Source organism: Bombus fervidus, chromosome 9 (assembly GCF_041682495.2).
Source record: "Bombus fervidus isolate BK054 chromosome 9, iyBomFerv1, whole genome shotgun sequence".
NCBI classification, from domain to species: domain Eukaryota; kingdom Metazoa; phylum Arthropoda; class Insecta; order Hymenoptera; family Apidae; genus Bombus; species Bombus fervidus.
In genome coordinates this window covers 10,605,437-10,619,820 of record NC_091525.1, presented here as the reverse complement: position 1 = coordinate 10,619,820, position 14,384 = coordinate 10,605,437, and the positions used below count along the sequence as shown (strand labels likewise).

The window sequence follows — 14,384 nt, the reverse complement described above, 5'->3', positions numbered from 1 at the left end:
ATTGGTAACACTGGCAATTGATAACATTTGATGACTGATGACATATTAGTTTGACGTATTTTTCTAATCAACTCAATCGCTATTTTGATTATATATTCTTGTTAATATATTAGAATTAAAATGGGGTAAATGTTTATGTATATTTTAGAACTACGAGGATCCACTGATAGTAAATCTTTTCAGATGTAATAAAGAATTAATATATTGACTAAACGTAACCTAAAATTTTTAAATGAGCAAGGAAACGTCAGAGATTAAAAGTGTCAGTGCCAAACATCCTTGGAAGAATGTTGGCATATCAGATCCACGAGCACGGTTGAAGAATCTCTCGGATTATGCTTCCACAGTAGAGATGGACCGTAACATTCCACCTCAAAGGTATCAGACCCTATTATAATTATTTTTCATATATCATTGTTGCAACCTGTTGAAAAATACATTTTTAGTTCAATTAAATAATTCTAACACTATTAATCTGTTGAATCCTTTTCAGATATTATCGTTCTGGTGTAGAGATGATTAGGATGGCAGATATGTGCATGAAAGATAATAACCTTGAATATGCATATATTTTATACGTTAAATTCATAACGTAAGCTATGTGATTTTAAATACAATACATAGCTTATGATAATTTAAGGCATTCAATTTATTTTTTAAAAATGTATTATTACAGGATTTTTGTTGAAAAAATAAGAAATCATCCACAATTTGACACAGTATCATTAAAAGATAAGGAGCATAATCAACAAACATTACGTAAAGTACTCCCTAAGGCTGAAGAATTAAAGAAACAATTATTAGAACAATATCAAACAGAATTAAATAAGTATCTGGAAGATGTAAAAGAAAGAGAAAAAATTGAAAAGGAAAGACTGAAACAAGAAGAATTAGAAAAGTACTTTATAATATTTTATAAATTATACAGGGTGAGTCATCTAAGGCTAGAATCAGAAATATTGACCCTTTTCAAACCGTGACAAAAATGATGGAGAAGAGATGAATCTGAGAATCAAAAGACATTTTGATATTTCAATATGAAATCTGTTGGTAAGCAAGCACATTGTGAGATTTGTTTTTTTTTTTTTTTTGTAATTTATATGAATTACTTCACGAGCATTCATCTACAGATAGTAGAGAAAAATACCAGATCTAAACTAATGGATTCTTGTATAAATAATCAAATACTTTTTATAAGGTATGATAACTATATCAAATGCATCAAAAAATATATGATTCATTTTTTAATATAATTAACCGCTTCAAAAATATTTTAACTCCTAGCCTTAGGTGACTCAGCTTATATATTTATATTTATAGATATGTATAATGATTATGCACATATAATATTTGTCTAGATTGAGAGAAGAGGAAGAAAGAAAGAACAAATTAGCTGCACTAGCAGCTGTTAAAGCAGCAGAAGCTGCTATGGTTGCAAGTATAACATCTCCTGAAGATGCCAAGCTTAAAAAAATTTCCAGTATACCATCAAGACCATTAGTAAGTCCATCTAGTGATATAACTGCACAAACATCTAAAGAAAAGTAAGTATAATGTAAAAACGAATTGAATTTTTATAGTAATTTACAAATAATATTAAATTATATAATTGTATTTTTTAATAGACCCACTATAGATCGCTCAACAAAACCTTCTTTGCTTTGTGACAGTTTTACTTTAAGAGACATAGTACTGCCAACTAAATTAATGCAAAACTTCCTCATGTTGGCATTCTCTAACACCATGAATAATAAAGAAACTTGTGGTATATTAGCAGGCAAATTAGAAAGAAATAAATTAGTTGTTACTCATTTATTAATTCCTGAACAAACTGGATCCCCAGATTCCTGTGTAACATATAATGAAGAAGATATATTTGATTATCAGGATCAACATAATTTGATTACTCTTGGTTGGATACATGTATGTAATATTTGAATTTAAAGTAAAATTATCATTGAAAACAATATCTGAACTGGGTGAATTTGCAAATAGAAAAAATAATTGTATTTCACAGACACATCCTACACAGACTGCCTTTCTATCTAGTGTTGATCTTCATACACATTGTGCATATCAACTTATGATGGCTGAAGCCATTGCCATTGTTTGTGCTCCTAAATACGATGAGTAAGTAAAAGAAAAAATATCCGGATGTATAAAAAAAGGAGGTTTTTTAAACTCAAAAATATATTTTTTTTTACTTTAGAACAGGATTTTTCATTCTAACTCCAGAATATGGATTAGAATTTATTGCCAATTGTAGAGAAACTGGATTTCATCCGCATCCAACAGATCCTCCACTATACACGGTAAGTATTCTAAATGACTTTAATGCAGATTGTATAAGTATAATTTGTTACACACATTCAAAAGAATATTTTTTCAGAAAGCAAAACACTGTAAGTTGGATGTAACTGCAGTGATAGAAGTAGTGGACCTAAGAAGAAAATGACATCTTTTAGATGTGTATACACATTTTTGCATATGTATATACTTTAATGTGTACTATTGTATAACAAGTTATGTATTTAACTATCAAATACGTTATACTAAGTGAAAAAAATGAAAAATTGCAGACATTTTAGCTTAAAGAACATAAGAATTTAGCAGTTGCAAGGCTTTCAATATTTTTATGACAAAGCATTTAATATATTAAAAATCCTTAATATATTTGAAGTAAAATCGTGCATTTAAAATCGGTAGAATAAAATAACGCAATATTTAATTGGTAAATTATAGTAGATTACACGAAGAACTTTATATAATTTAAGAATTTTTAATAATTAATAATTAGAGATTATTTTGACTGAAAATAAGCATTATCGTTAACAGATAGTATTAACATTTTCATTTTACGAGTATCAAAGAATTTTCAACCTCGTGTAATGAAAATAAGACAAATTTGTTTACGTATAATTTATTTAAAAATAGAATATTTAAGATAGTATGATATGAAAATGTGCTTCTATTATTTTTTCATAATATTTATATTTATTTACTCAAGTAATACATTTTGTGTGCCGGAAAATAAATGTACAACAAAAATTTTTATAAACATTAGCAGTGCGCGAAATGTGTGTATAAGTTTACGTGCCTTTCATGGAAAAATAATGGTGTTCATAACCTCATGTTAACCACATGAAGTATGTAACGTTCAATTGTAGATATTGCACGATATCATCGAATAACATTATTTATGATTGGATCATTCAATGAAATCGTATCGTTACGTAAAATCGTAATCGAAAGATCAATAAATTGCATTGACACACTGTGCTAGTCATAACCTAATATACCGAGCTTGTTATGAAATATGTTGGCACACTAAATCGATATATGAACCTTGTGCGATGCTTCAATTTATGTACTCTATAATACAGTACTGTATTTAAAAATTGTATAGTACCAATAGATGCTGTGTTAATTGATATCGGTATAAAATATTTGTACTAGTAGGTACCTGAGATAACTTTTGTGTACTTAAAGGTTTAATTACACGCTTACGTATTGTTTATGAGACTATATATTTCCCTGTCTCATAAACGTGCAATATTTTGTACATACATGTCTCCATCTACTTACTAACAATTTTTTTTAACGACCTGATAATGTAACTATCAACTTTTATTATACCGAAAAATATTTTAATTGCCAAATCGTGATTGAACGCGTGCTACACAGTGAGGGACGTAAATCCTAATTAGCATAAAAGATAATTTAGAACATTAGTCTACGTTCGTACCAAAAAGATTGATGAAGGCTAAATCCGAATATTATAATTATAAAGTAGTTGAATGTTAGTAAAAAAACTGTATATTCCGCAAGATAAGAAATAAATTATAAATTAATATAATAAATCTAATTTTCCGTTGTTTATGATGGTTAGCTTTTGTTTACGAAACGAAAGATTTTCACAAAGAGGACTCGTTTATCTTCTTTGTGATTTTTATGCTCATTGTTCGAGAACATTCATTGAATGCGATTATTTGTGGTCGAGAGAGCATAAAGAAATTATTTACCAGGAAAGAAAGAAAAAAAGGAAGAAGGAGCAGAAGAAAATTATTCACGGCCAGGATACGGAATTCTAAAGAGAACCTATTGTAGGTATACGCGAGTACCTCGTGAGAATGTTTCTCGCCATTCACCTCTCCTCGCGTATATCGAATTACTCGCGTTGAAGGGTTTCGCGCTTTGCGGGGTTTTATCGACGGCAGCAGGGTCAATCTATTTTTACGTGGAAGCTTATGTGTTCTTCGTTTTACCGTTTACAGACTGAGTATAAATCACGTTACGCGTAAGCATTTTCTTTATGCACGCTTCTTTACCTATGGAAATTTCACTTCTCACAGACGACTCCTTAACCATTATTTTCCGTTTACTAACGTATTAACACATCCTGCGCAAGAAATTCATCGACTGTTGCTATTTACAATCTCGATAATTAAATAAGAATTAGTTTATTAGTGAGTATGATTACATCAATATACGAGCCAATGGCATGCGACTGTCGCTCTAAACTTTTTCCTTGACCTCGAATTTTATGGTCAGTGTTATAGGAATGAATCCGATATTAATTATGCAAAAATATCAAACATATGTATATTCTCACATGACTTAAAAAAAAATAAAATAACATATATACGTATGTCTTAACCATTCACTATACCGCAACTACGTGTCGAAATTTAACGTTTACCACAATATTAGAATGACTATGTTCAGCTAAAAGCGTATACTTTTATCTTGAATTCTTAATTTTATCCGTCACATATAGTGGGATTAAAAAGGTATCATAGTTCAATAGAAGGAATCGTGTTCACGGAATCTTCAACGTTTGCAAATTATATGCTTAATTTTAATACGTTTGTGTTTTAGATTCTTCAAATAAAATTATAATACTATAACATTTAATAATATGAAACCACAAAACGATTATCGTCTCTTAAATATTTCTTCTTACTGTTATTCATAAAACAATCATACAATTTACTTGTCTACTTCTCGAACACCCTATATATAACGCTGTGGAACTTCCAAGGTAGCAGCTATTTCACAGAACAATGCGGTTGTTTACTATAGATAATTTTTCAACTACACAAAACAGTGTGGAATTGGACTTTAAATTTTGATGATCCTCCTAGAGATAATTCAAATTATACGTAACTACTTGAAATTACGTTGAATAGATCTGTAAAATTAAGTTGGGAAAATATTGAATCCAGTAGAAGGAGAATTAATCAGCGTGTGGATAAACGAGGAAAGAACATAAGCAGGTACGTATATAACGGCCTTGTGCCTTTCAAGTTTATTCGATGACGTATAAAATCCCACAGGGTAAAACGCCTGTGACGTATTCATGTATACGCGCTGTGTACGATTTCCTCTACTTAAGCTTGTTGTTACCGGTTTTTACAGTAGAATATCGATCAGATGCATATCGAGCAGCAAGAATTTCAGTATACGTCTATGTATTCTGGGAATATTGCCAGGTAACGTATTGTAACGTGTCTAAACATCAACCTACGATTATCTTAATAACCAGTATTCATTCAGCATTCAGATATTATGTAATGATAATTCTTGTTAATTTAACGTCGCCAGAAATTCGTAACCTCTCGAACGATATATGGAAATATTGCTTTATTTCCAATTTTGGCTGCTTGTTGAACTTAAGTAAGGGACTATGTAGGTCGCTATAACGAAGTCTGTATAACTGTAAGGTGTCTTTAGAATTCTTGAAATTCTTCCCTGGCTACGTGAACTCACTGGTGAATATACTACGTTTGAAGCAGAATTTTATAGTAGTATAATAGAGGCAGATCGAATCACGAAATATAAAACTATTTCGCAAGATGGGGATTGATGTTACTAAATATACCTGATTCTACAGGGTAGTCAAATTGCGTTTAACCGATAGAATTTGATAACTTGCGGTCGTATATAGTTTTTATACACATTTGCATCATCGATTTCATTAGACAAGTGTTTCGCTCAACTTCAAACAAAATAGCCCGTGTGCGTTGACACTCTTATATTTCTCTTATATTCAAGCTACTTGTTTTAATCCGATTAACGTGCAGAACAGAATACAACTCAAGACGATTTACTCAAAAATGGACTAAAAAAAGAATCGTGAAAGATATTACTATTCTCAATACGAAATTCGTTCTCGAAGATCTCGGCCCGAAAATTTACTTCGGTAGTTTAAAGCGATTACCTTATCTTCTAAGACACTATTATTCATTTATACAATTAATGACTTTGATTATATCAACTGATAAGCAGCTACTAACAAATTACGTTGATGAGTGTTTGTTTCTTCTTGGCTTCGTCTTACACATGCGGCGCGTTATTGTAGATTGTAGCCCTCTCTTTCGCCGTATGTCACTATTATACATATACCTCTCCAGTCGCGTAGAACGTGCAGTATGCTGTTGCTCTTAAGGGAAGGAACAACTCATGGTGCGCGGTTAAGCTTGATTCGAGTGGACATTTCAATTTGAAATTGTCTATGCGTTAGACGATATAGAAGTAGAATAGCAACGCGTGGCTCGATCGATGAAACAAGATGATGGAATAATCGAAAGTTCGCATACTACGCGTCTATCCATTAAACATTCGTGTTCTATTATTAAAAACAAGATATACCTCGAGTACGACCAAAGGTGATTATAGCAAAGATATTTCGATCGTGACCTAGCATAATGAAATTTCATTTGTACTTCATTAACAGTGTAAATATAGTAACTAGTGTAATAGTGTAACTCCTAGTGACGAGTTACTCGACAAACGTCGTTTGTTCTTCGAGTTCGTGAAAGTTTCTGTAACAGTATTGGAATACAGATTTTATTTGAATGTGACCATACTCTTCACGTAGTAACGAGGTAACGATTGCGTCATTATCGGTAATCAACACGTCAGTCGAGCGGTTTCCATTTTTTCGAAAAAAAAAAAAACCAAATCGTGTTACGGAAATGCACTCGTGATCGAGATTTTAGAAGTAGCGCGTAAAACGCAGTTGAGAATTGAAAAGTGAACGGCGAGTGAAACAATTTGTGTACACACGAACATTTTCCCCCATCTTACGAGGAACAACGATTAATTGTAATGCAATTACACGCGGAACGTTGTAATTGCGTGGTATATCGACCGAACCATAAGTTCGTGTGTGACGACAATTTTTCGAGTTTTACTGGCTGCCACTGTTTCCTGGTCTCTCTTCTAAATATATAGCGATTCTTCATCAAACGATTGCAAATAGAGAAAAAGTGGAACATTCTACTTTCACGTTCGACAAAGGTATGCACTTTTAGACCGTGTATTATACACCGAGAAATAGGTTAATTCGTCTATTGATTTTTTTTTATCGACCAGGATCTCGCGCGAATGCTTTCTCTATGATTTATCTTTATTGAAAACGGTGAAATGACTACGACAGTCGTTTCGTTGAAACGTGGCGTATTAAAATGCGAGTTTAGAAGTTCCGTTCTGTGGGCTCATTCACTTAACACATACAGATAAAAAGTGACACGTTAATTAGGCATCGTAATTATCGATATCGTCGTCAAAAAATTCCAGATATAATTATGATAATTTCTTGTCTTCTTTATAATTTCCTACATCGCCTGTGTGAAACGTTCTACATTTTAATTACATTTAAGCAAAAAGTTGGTCAAAGATTAAACAAGTAATAAATTCTTTCGTTCCTCCGAAATTACTTTTCCAAATACTGTTTATCTCTTCTTAATGGATTCCTAATAATTTAAAAAAGATAAATAAGATAAATGCGGCAACGGTAACAAACATATATATTATAATCATAACAAATACTATTTCGAAAGAGGGCATAACTAATAAAATATTAATTGTATATTTTCATCTTTCAGAATAGTCAGATACCTGCAAATCATTAGAACAATATTTTCTACTTCCTTTTTGAAGTATGTAAGGCGTATAACAGCACATGAATGTTAGCGACGTCAGAAGAAGAGATTTATATAACTTTTTTCACAGGCGAATTCGTGAGAATCCGGTACACGGTCATTCTTGGATTTCCATAGCGATTGTGCCCGAAATTAGGAACGATTTCTGTGAAAAAAATGCCTCTTCACTCTTACCATAATAATATGTACACGCCATAAAAGAAAATTCAAAGTGATAAATTCTTGTGTTTTGAATGTTTTCCAACCTCCATGTTTGAATGGCATCGCAAGGATGTTTTTATGTACGTAAACAAGTTCTTTACAACAGTTTCTTCTCGCCTTAATATAACAAGTATAAAAAGTAGATCGTACAATACGAAATAATATACGAAAGTAAACTTAACCGGGATTCGTCGACACGCTCACAGCGATGTAAATGATCTGGTGTCGTTTCATAACATTCTAATTCGATTTTCTGAGAATTTGGTTATCTGAGAAATGAAGTACACGAAGAAGATATTCGATTTCTATACGAAACACTTTGAAATTTCATTAACACCGTTATGAGATTCGATTATCATGGTAACATTAGCAAAGCTTGAAACAAACCTGAGAATATATACAAAAATTACACAATATTTAGTGCTAGTGTATATTTCGCAGAGATCACAAAAGTATTTAAACAGTCAATTATCCATCATATTAATGAACCTCGATATTCAATATAAAACGCAGGGTAATATATATTTAAACAATTTTTACGTTTTAGTTCTAGACTTGAGATCTTATAGGCGATGAATATTGTAAACTGTGGAGACTATATATATTATGTAGCAAATATAGATATAAATACTAATTGATACTTCAATGTATGTATACTCGTGGACAGCATGACGTTTTTAAAACGAAGTTCAAGGAGAAAAAACAATTTAGTTCAAACAGGTTAAATCGCTCAATTGATATAGTAGTTATCTGACAAACGGAAGCTGATACAGTCGAACTCATCTCTATCATATACATACATCTTATTATTCGAATCTTTTCATTTATTCAAAAGTGCAATTTCCGTAAATACATGTTTGTCTCTTTCGTATTACTTTGAATTGCGAAATTATACGCAATCAGAGTCCATTCAAATTTATAAACGATATTGATTTATAAATATGTAATTAGAATTTCATAGAAAACTGGGTAATAATTTAAATTTCACTCAGTTGAGAAAATCATCTTTAGATTCGAAATGTGGCGCAACAAAATACCATCGATAGAATTTTATTTCGATAAACACTTATACACATTTCTATTATCAGTGGGAACTACATTATCACTAAGACAGAGACAGATAGAATATCGAATATAAGAATATAAGATAAATATATTATTTTTTATTACACATTAAAAAGTTTTAAGTAAATTTTAGTATTATCATTTGATTATTTTAATAAGGCTTAAAGCCTAATACAGTCTCTGTTATTAACGTACATATTTCATGTAATTATAGTAAAATGTACCAAAATATAACACGATATGTAATACATTATGGAATAACATAACAAAACATAATATAGCATAAGCACATTATTATCGAACAGGAAAAGATATTCTGTTATGTGTGTTAGAAATACACATATTTCAAGTCCTTTTGTGCAATCTGTATTTGTTTGTAATGCATTCAATAAAAAAATATAAAAGATAATTATTTACCTATCCTCTTAATGTAATATATATAATTAAATACTTTTAATTAACACATTAGTGCTATTAATAATTGCACTAAAATGGTGATATAATAATAAAAAATGTATTTGTATGCCCAGTTTATCTAAGATAACAGATAAAACGTATAATAGGTGGAGATGGAGAAAATTGATAATTGCGATCAATCTTGATTTCAGGTTCGATCCCACAACGCGGATTAACGCTCGGGGAACGATAAGCTGTGCCAGAGACGACGAAGTGCGTGCAAAAGTGCAACTTTAGAAGTCTTCGAATTCAAGGCGTAAACACAAATAGGCAGAACGGTAAAAAGATGCTTCAGTTGCGGGTGATCGTTGTTCTGCTGGTTCCGATGTGCGGTAAGATAAAAGTGTAGCGATATTTCTATGTCGAGTGAAATTTTCTTAAATTTTCTTAAACCTGATACTTCAATTGTTGATAGTGTATCTTCAGAATTTCAAACAACCAGGCTAACTATAGATTTGTCAAAATATACAAGTTCTCCCTTTACTTCTTAATATATTTTTGAAATTTTACGAAATAGAGGCAGTTCCACGTGAAGTGTTCGCCACGATGTGATGTATATTTACAAACTGTTAATGTTTTTCGCATTCGTATTATTTGCATCGATAGCGTTAAAAATTGTTGTTTTATAAATAGTTTCGTTGTTAGTTGGCAGAGCCTCTCCACTGTATGCGAGCAGGGAAGAACATCCGAGCAAAGTGGACATCGGAAACCTGAAGGAACCGACCGATATTTTGAGTAATAGCAATAGCAAAGCGACCACCTCATCGATAAAGGCGGCAGAAGATAATACGGGTGGGTAGAATGAATTTTCTTAACGATTGAATTCTTTGTGTTTGCATCAACTCGGTTGAACGCTTAAAATGCATGCGGTCAATATTCTTTCTGCATAATTTAAGCTTAATGACAGCACAAATTATTACCGTGAGAATGTACAGAATGTCATCGTTTTTTTTTTTTTTTTTTTTTTTTTTTTTAGGTATAAAAGCAGCGAACGAGACCAATAATTCTACACTAACTAAAACAGCTAATGCAAGTGTAGATACACCGGTAGAAAAAACAATCGACGAGAAGATGGAAGATAATAAGAAGCTAAATAATAGCAAGCAAAATAATGAGAAGCTAAATAATGACAAGCAAAATAATGAGAAACTAAATAATGAAGAGCAAAACAGTGAGAAGCTAAATAAAGAACAGGTAAATAACGGAACGCGAAGTAACGAAAAGCAAAATAGTGAAAAACAAAATAGTGAAAAGCAAAATAGTGAAAAGCAAAATGATAGAAAAGAAAACTGTACTTCTACGAAAGAAACAGAGGACATGATTCACTGTAATAAGTATCCACGGGATGATGATGATGATTCATTAAATGCTACAGGTATATATATTACATAAAATTTGAATGAAAAGAGGAAGTTATATAAAAATGGACTATATTACATCCATATTCCTTTTAAAGAATCTACGATAACTAACACGACTACTGCGAATAATAAGACTGGATCCACTACAGAGTCTCAGGTACCGGAAGTTATTCCTCATGAGAAAGAAAAAGATGACGCGAAAGATGGGGAAATCAGTGGAAATAGTACGCAGACTACAACTGAAGTACATTACGCTATCGTATCTTCTGACACAAATCACACTATCAATACCAATAATTCTGGTACTAAAATGTATTTTAATATAATTTCTTATACAAATTCAAATTCTATAAAAGTAACTCAGTCACGCATTATTACATACTTGAAAGCTTATTGCATGTTTTAAGGTCGATGAGTTTTACATAGTATAATAAATGTCATTATATCGTAGATGTTTCGAATTCGACGGATTCAAAAAATAGTACTAATACTACTGAAACATCGCCTGAAGTAAATGAGGTTGAGAGTATAATTCCTGAAGCTATTGAGGCTGCGACTTCTACTGATCGGAGTAATAGCAAAAATATGTCTCCGGGAATCATAGCACTAGTTACTGCGATCAGTTTTGCTGTAGCAATTGCATTGGTATATATAGGAATGATCGTTTGGAGGCGGTACATCGAGTAAATATTAAATTTACTATAGTTTTTTTTTTTATTTATGTATATGAAGTAATAAATTAATTTATTCGGTATTTTTGTATTTTAGATATAGATATGGACACCGGGAGTTACTTGTTAATGAACTAGAATTTGATACTAATGATTTGCGTCATTTTGAGGTGAGCATATAACTGATTATATTCAAATTAATATTTAATTAAATCATAATAATTTAATTTTACACATTACAGCTGTGATTTCAACGAAAGTAGTAATTTGCAGGGAAGAAAAACCGAATGATTCACAGCTAAGGCTGATATTATGTAAATATTGAAGATTCATTGATCTGTGATACTAAGGACATGCATTGTGCCTGACAGTCAAGACACCAAATATATTTGGATAATATTATACAGTTCTTGGGATGTAATTGTTTTATATACATTATGTATACAATCCATCTTTTTCAACACGCTGATTGTTTTTTCCTTCTCCTGTAGAAATTAGAAATAGCGTTACTGTGCTATATTCTTGTATATTTTTCTGGTGATAATGCGATGCGCAGATCGTTGAATAAATGACGTAGCATTTTAAGTATCAACTAAACGTTTTACAAACAGTTGAGGGTGCTAGAATATCTGTCAGTTTTCTTCGATATTACTGTAACGATATTCTTTCTTGTTTTGTAGTATTTGGAACCATTGAAAAATGTATACTATAAACGAAATTTTTGTAATGTAGTATTATCTTCGTTTTCCACCTGTTTTTGTAATATGTGCGACGAATATGTAAATAATTTTAGTTAAATAAATAAATCGGTGGAATATTTTTTTTACCAATGTATTTTTATTTTTGAAAAAAAGGGTTCAGTTAACACCTTCTCAGGTAATTGCAATAAATCAGGTAAATGCACATAAAAAGATAGGACGATTTATAATCTTACATACTCTAATCTACATAGTTAGTGACAAAACGAATTTTGATAACAATACATTTATTTATAAATTCGACAAATCACAATTCCAAAAAATAGTTACAAATGACAATAAGTATAATATTTTACATCCTGTACTTAGTGTTGGTTTTTTATTCATTTAAATATTTATCTACACTAATTATTTGTGACATGTTCATATGATTCTACATTATTCATTACAGGAATTTTTTTGTTTTTGTTTATTATCAGCTTTGTAAAGAACAAGTACATACAGCGACTTTTATGTGCCAATAAGTTTACATTAGTCTTTGTTTCTTGTAATTACAAGAGGGCCCACATTATCATTCGTTTCCTGATTATGACGTCCATGAGCGCCATCACAATATGGCCACTAAAATAGAAAGATTTTTAATATAAATATCAACATTATTCATATTTGTATGTATTTGTCAATATTAATATCTTTTATGCATATGGTTAGCATACAAACAAATGATATAATTGTATAATATATGTTTATGTGACTCACAAAGTTATTCATAGATACTCTTAATGTATGTCACTTATGAATAGAATCCAGAATCTTAACAGCAAATGGGAGCAACGAGGTAAATAAAAATACAAAAAAACTTACATTCTTAGATCTCCAACAACGGCAAAATGCAGCTTTCTCAGTGATATCTTCTATATCAACTGTGTCTACCACTTTATTTACATCCTTCTTTATATTAGGATTCACACGCCCACATGGCTGTAATCATAATTAATACAAATTACAGATGAGTAAATTGTATACCATGCTAATTAATTGATACAGTGAGTCCTTTAATACACACAAATTTACACACATATAAACACAAATTTATGAATTCAAATAAAAAATAGTATATAATACTAATTTTTAGACAGGTTTAGATTAAAGGTACAATTATAAATATGAAGTAATATCGTTATATAATCAAGAAAGGAAAGGCGAAATATAACGTAACATACTATCTTAATGCCCTTGATGCATTGAAAGATAAATACAATACATTAAATAGATTACTTACTGGTTCTCTAGCCTTTGGACAGAATGCTTTATATGACATATAACCGATACCCGCTAATAAAGCTGTTGGTGGGACTAAGGAAATCCAATCACGTACTAAATGAAAAAAAAAAGTTTCATAAATTCATACTATTCGTAGAACTGTTGGATAGAATGTGGCACAGTAGTGATTTGCAATGTCACGTTCAAAAACTTTATTTCTGAAAGGTACTTAGCATGATTCTGTTAAATCACTAAATATATAGTAAATATGTTATTTAATTTCTTACTTCCAAGTCGAAACCATCCTCCTATAGTATCCGGAATAGGCAATCCAGCTAAATAATTTGGAAGAGATTCTTTGACGAGATGTGCTAGTGGCATCATGATTGCTATCACTACTACGCTGATCAAGCTGCTATTTCAAACGTGAACTAGTTGCGTTGCATATTCGATTATTCTTCCATACCACAAAGTGAAATATATAAGTTAAGACTAACTTTATATATATTTATAACATATAATTTTAAACATGAGAATCAATAGATATATTTTACTCTTCGAACATTTTATACTTGTTATAAATCTGTTACAATGTTAAATAAAATATTACTGCTCATACGTTATTTGAATTTGACAATTGAAAACATTTTGGTTTTTAAGTCTTCTAATAAATTATTGTTTGTGTGTATTGTTTAAAAATTTGAAGCCCTATTTTGAGTTGTT

The 14,384-nt window shown here is 30.9% G+C and overlaps 3 protein-coding genes across 13 annotated transcripts; 2 read left to right on the top strand and 1 right to left on the bottom strand.

Moving 5' to 3' along the window:
• The first annotated feature begins 2 nt into the window (after positions 1-2).
• LOC139991150 (STAM-binding protein) lies at positions 3-3,431 on the top strand. Of its 2 annotated transcripts, XM_072011027.1 has the most exons (9): positions 3-125; positions 184-378; positions 494-592; positions 677-898; positions 1,359-1,544; positions 1,626-1,923; positions 2,018-2,130; positions 2,210-2,312; positions 2,390-3,431. In XM_072011027.1, the coding sequence occupies exons 2-9, from the start codon at positions 233-235 to the stop codon at positions 2,453-2,455; spliced, it is 1,233 nt and encodes a 410-aa protein (XP_071867128.1). In that variant the 5' UTR covers positions 3-125; positions 184-232; the 3' UTR covers positions 2,456-3,431. The 2 variants fall into 2 exon arrangements, with proteins under 2 accessions (XP_071867128.1, XP_071867127.1); XM_072011026.1 differs by having other exon boundaries at positions 22-378.
• A 2,036-nt stretch (positions 3,432-5,467) lies between these two features.
• LOC139991154 (uncharacterized) lies at positions 5,468-12,526 on the top strand. 10 transcript variants are annotated; one of them, XM_072011042.1, is made up of 11 exons: positions 6,420-6,668; positions 6,737-6,887; positions 7,890-7,947; positions 8,017-8,227; positions 9,821-10,000; positions 10,314-10,460; positions 10,645-11,043; positions 11,125-11,331; positions 11,481-11,712; positions 11,798-11,870; positions 11,943-12,526. In XM_072011042.1, exons 5-11 carry the CDS (start codon positions 9,955-9,957, stop codon positions 11,946-11,948), a joined length of 1,110 nt encoding a protein of 369 aa, XP_071867143.1. In that variant the 5' UTR covers positions 6,420-6,668; positions 6,737-6,887; positions 7,890-7,947; positions 8,017-8,227; positions 9,821-9,954; the 3' UTR covers positions 11,949-12,526. The 10 variants fall into 10 exon arrangements, with proteins under 10 accessions (XP_071867152.1, XP_071867143.1, XP_071867144.1 ...); XM_072011043.1 differs by lacking the exon at positions 6,737-6,887; XM_072011044.1 differs by lacking the exons at positions 6,420-6,668; positions 6,737-6,887 and adding an exon at positions 6,894-7,302.
• A 222-nt stretch (positions 12,527-12,748) lies between these two features.
• On the bottom strand, positions 12,749-14,107 carry Cisd2 (CDGSH iron sulfur domain 2). The gene is made up of 4 exons (XM_072011085.1): positions 13,949-14,107; positions 13,681-13,775; positions 13,263-13,379; positions 12,749-13,019 (listed from the first exon to the last, which is right to left on the bottom strand). Exons 1-4 carry the CDS (start codon positions 14,043-14,045, stop codon positions 12,930-12,932), a joined length of 399 nt encoding a protein of 132 aa, XP_071867186.1. The 5' UTR covers positions 14,046-14,107; the 3' UTR covers positions 12,749-12,929.
• Between the last annotated feature and the right edge of the window lie 277 nt (positions 14,108-14,384).